Consider the following 4,714-nt stretch of genomic DNA (forward strand, 5'->3'; position numbering starts at 1 on the left):
AATTCGGTAACGTCAAGATGGCGGTGGGGGGGGGGGAATGAGGTTAGTAAGAAATAAATAGGAGAGAGGGTAGATGCAAAACCACATCTGTTCAGTCTAGATTTATAAGTATTTCTGATCATCTGTGTATGGAAAGTTAATTGCACACACACACACACACACACACACACACATGCACACACACACATGCTCACACACACACATGCTCACACACACACAGCAGCAAACGCACGTGCACACGTGCACCATCACAAACAGAAGCACATATATATGCATAGAATGTAATGTATAATAGTTTTAAAATACTTAGGCGCGGGGGTGGCTGTGTGGTGAAGAAGCTTGTTTTGCAACCATATGGCTTTGGGTTCAATACCACTACGCAGAATATTGACCAAATGTCTTCTACTATAGCCCCTGGCTGAACAGTGTCTCGTGACTGAATTTGGCAGACGGAAACTGTGAGGCAGCCGCTAGATATATATATATATATAATATACATATGTGTGTGTGTGTGTGTGTGTGTGTGTGTGTGTGTGCGTGCGTGTGTGTGTGGAAAATATGTCTTTGTGTTGACAAGCGATGCTGGTTTGTTTACAACCTTGTTATCTAACAGTTGGGCAGAGACCGATAAAATAAGTACCAGACTTAAAAATTAGTACCGGTGTTGATTTGTACGATTAAACCCTTTCGATCCGGTGCCCCAGCATGACCTCAGCCACGTGACTGAAACAGGTAGACAACAAAAAGACATAGTGAGTCAGGGTTGCATTTAAATTTAGATAGAGTGAGTTTGAGTTGAATTAATTAATATTTTCTGATGATTGAAAGAAAGCCATAAATACATTGTTTATACTGACCTTAAGTAAAATGGTGTCGACTTGTTTGTCTTTGGTCAGAAGACCAATGAATGTAGCGGGGTCAGCTTTGGTCTGAGATATTGGGAATGGTCCGAATATCTGGCCATAATCGATGTCAGACAGTGTTATTACACCCATCTTATCTGATTGCGAAACCTGTAGCAAATATAAAGAGTAGGTATTTTAAAGAAAAGTTTAACTTAGAAGTGGGTCATAAATATCTGTTACATTGGTACAAATTATCATGATTATAAACAACGGAATACAACAGACTGAATTCGTCTAAATACACATCAAGGACTTAGTTTATTAACCCATTAGTAACTTCTGTCACTTTATACGCGCTCATCTTCTGAGATTTTACACCATAACAAACAAAAGAAATAAAAGTATTTCTTTCTCTGCTCCCAATGTTTAACCCTTTAGCATTCAAACCAGCCATTTCCGGCCTAAATATTCTACCTGTTTTATGTTCAAACAGGTCAGATCCAGGGCCTTGTACCTACTCTACGGTAATATTCTATAAACAAAACGATTACACCATTGAATTCTTAGAGCTACAAGATAATGCATGACTAATTCAAAACCTTGTGAATAAATAAGAGTCACATTTGAGAATATGAATGTCGAAAGATTAAAACCCACCTGAGAGTAATAACAAACATTAGATAGAAGAGAGGTCGTTCTCTATTTATTCACGAATCTAGTTTTAGTATGACTTCTGTTTAATGTAATGCAAAAGTTTCAAATTTTATCGTGGAACCGTTTATATATATATATATATATATGTCATAATAAATCAAAATTTAAGTTGAATACATGAATTCAATAGAATTTCCATTTCTAATTCAGTTTCCGTTTAGAATTTGTAAACCGACTGCCAGATAAAGACCTCATCATACCGGTCCATTTTCCCACACTAGCGATCGGTTTTTGGACGGCAGGACATTCATTCTCTTACACGTTTGCTTCAAATAAAACAATCAGTCTAAAAACACATACATTATATGCTTATCTTTTACTTGCTACAGTCATTGGACAGCAGCCATGCTGAAACACTCGCTTAAGGGATTTTGTCAAACAGATCGACCCCATTACTTATTATTAAGTCTGGTACTTTTTCAATCCGTCTCATTTGCCGGATTTATAAGTGATGAGGAAATGATCAAACCAATACGGTTGTCAAACGGTGATGGAGAATAATACAACACACAGACGCATCCGCCACCACAAACACACATATGACAGGCTTTCTCACGGTTTTAGTCTGGCAAATTGACTGACAAAGCATTGTTCGACCCTGGGTCTATAACGCTTTCCAAAGGTGCTGCGCAGTGTGATTGAACCCGAAATACGAGGTAGCAGAGCAAGTTTCTTAACCACTCGGCCATGTTTATTAACACTTGGCGTTTGTTTCATTTATATCAAATGAGCACAAGCTGTATTTTTAATATATTCATGCAATCACACACACACACACACACACACACACACACACACACACACACACACGTATATGCCTCGTTTTGAGAACTGGCATTATTATTAAATTATTAAAACCATAATTCAATTGCTAAAAAAATCCTTATCTAAATTCAGAACCGTCGAAACCCAAACATTTTTAGCCTTTGTTTCTATAACAATGAGACCACTTAAATTTACATCTGTTTCATCATAACGTTGTCACAATTAATTCTGTGGAGCTGAGCTCCTAATTTCATAAATAGCATTAATGATAAAAAATCAGAAACATTGTCATTCATATTCTTTATAAAAAGCAATTTATCTGACATTTGTTTTGGATGCTATTTACATTAAATTCCTTCCTTTAACAATCTACTGAAGATAACATTCATTGTGATTTAAGAGGTTGATTTCAGTACAGCAAAAACATCTGTCATCTGTCGTTTGTTCCACACCAACAAACTGTGTGTTCTACCGAGTTCTTCTCCAGCTTATATAATAATGGTAACGGTTTCAAATGTTAGCCCAAGGCCAGGAATTTGAGCGGCGAGGAAGAGGTTAGCAGATTTTATCAACACTAGTGCTCGACTGGTACTTTATGTCATCAAACCCCTAGATGACATTCCGTCGGTTAGGATGATGCGGGTTCCAGTGGATCCGAACAGCAGAACAGCCTGCCCGTGAAATTAATCTGCAAGTGGTCGAGCACTCCGCAGTCACGCGTATCCTTGACGTAGTTCTCAGGGAGATTCAGTGTGACACAGAATGTCCCAAGACTGGATCCTTTGAAATACAGGGATTACTCGTTTTTGTCAGCTGAGTGTTGTGGAGCAACATGAAATAGAGAAATAAAGTGCCTTGCCCAAGGTTTCAGTGCGTCACCTGGAATCGAGCTCACGACGTTATAATGGCGAGCCGAGTATCCTAATCACTGAGACACACGCCTTCATTATCAATCCCCTAGGGATGAAAAGTCAACGTTCATCACAGAGGGATTTCAACTCAGATATACCACTAAACATTTTGTTCGACGCGCTAACGATTTTAAAAAGAGTAGAACGTATTTATGATCAAAGGTAAAAATGGCTTATGTCGAACGGCATCTGGTATGGCTCCTTTCGACATTTCACTGGCAAAATAAGTTCTTTCTCATCGCCCATTTTTGTTTGAATTATGTGTGTGCACGCGCGCGAATGTGTATTTGTTATTGGCAGAAGTTACAAAGTGATTTGAGGGCTGAGATTTTCGTCCAACGAGTAACTTTGTAACTTAATAATAATAATAATAATAATAATAATAATTTCTTTTGATCTTTTAAAAATAATGATATGTATATATGTATGTACGTACGTATGTATGTATGTATGTATGTACGTATGTATGTATGTATGTATGTATGTATGGATGGATGGATGGATGGATGGATGGATATATGTATGTATGCATGTATCTATCTTTTACACACGCACACACACACACACACACACACACACACACACACACACACACACACACACATATGCACTCAGTGCGCGCCCCCTCCTACACGTATATTTAATTCCCATCATGCATTTCTTTTGTCATTATTAACTTTGAGGCATATGTTAGGTTCTGAAACAGAGAAAGCAATAAAATTGAACAATACACACTCACATATATATATTTGCACTTAAACACATACTCACATATATATATGCATGCACTTAAACACATACTCACATATTATACACACAGGCACAGATACACACACACATACAAACATGTATGCACTCACACATACACACACATACATAACGATGCGCATACATATACAGACATATTATACACTCACATACATATGTCATATCACCTCGAAGCTCTTTTGGACAATTTTGTTCCGTATGTAAATTCAATAAAGTTTTTGAGAGAGAGAGAGAGAGAGAGAGAGAGAGAGAGAGAGAGAGAGAGAGAGAGAGAGAGAGAGAGAGAGAGAGAGAGAGAGAGAGAGAGAGAGAGAGAGAGAGAGAAAGAGAGAAGCAGAGAGGGAGAGAGGGTTGAGGGTGGAGAAAGAAAGATAGAAAAAACAAGTGAGGCAACTACAACCCTAAGGATGCCAACTTCTTCCAGATTGCACGAGGAATCCCAAACATAATCGAATGGCGTAAGGACGCTTTTTGGCATTGTCTGTCTGTCTGTCTGTCTCTGTCTCTCTCTCTTTATCTCTGTCTCTCTGTCTCTCTGTCTCTCTCTCTCTCTCTCTACATACATACACACATAGACATGCTTGTATATATGAGTCGTATTATGACCAAAACTTAAAAGAATCTCTTTTCCAAGATGTACGTACACCCACGCACATATGTATGTGTATGTGCGTATAAATATACACATGTATATGCATATATATATATATA

At 38.0% G+C, this 4,714-nt stretch overlaps 1 protein-coding gene across 1 annotated transcript in view; it reads right to left on the reverse strand.

The window, feature by feature from the left end:
• LOC106868713 (uncharacterized) overlaps positions 1 to 4,714 on the reverse strand; it is a 105,764-nt gene that overhangs the window by 4,431 nt on the left and 96,619 nt on the right. Inside the window, exon 2 of the mRNA XM_014914100.2 lies at positions 858 to 1,013. Coding sequence (XP_014769586.1) covers positions 858 to 995 — 138 coding nt within the window. The 5' untranslated portion in view covers positions 996 to 1,013. The remainder of the gene's footprint in view (positions 1 to 857; positions 1,014 to 4,714) is intronic.

This window comes from Octopus bimaculoides, chromosome 4 (genome assembly GCF_001194135.2).
Source record: "Octopus bimaculoides isolate UCB-OBI-ISO-001 chromosome 4, ASM119413v2, whole genome shotgun sequence".
NCBI lineage: Eukaryota > Metazoa > Mollusca > Cephalopoda > Octopoda > Octopodidae > Octopus > Octopus bimaculoides.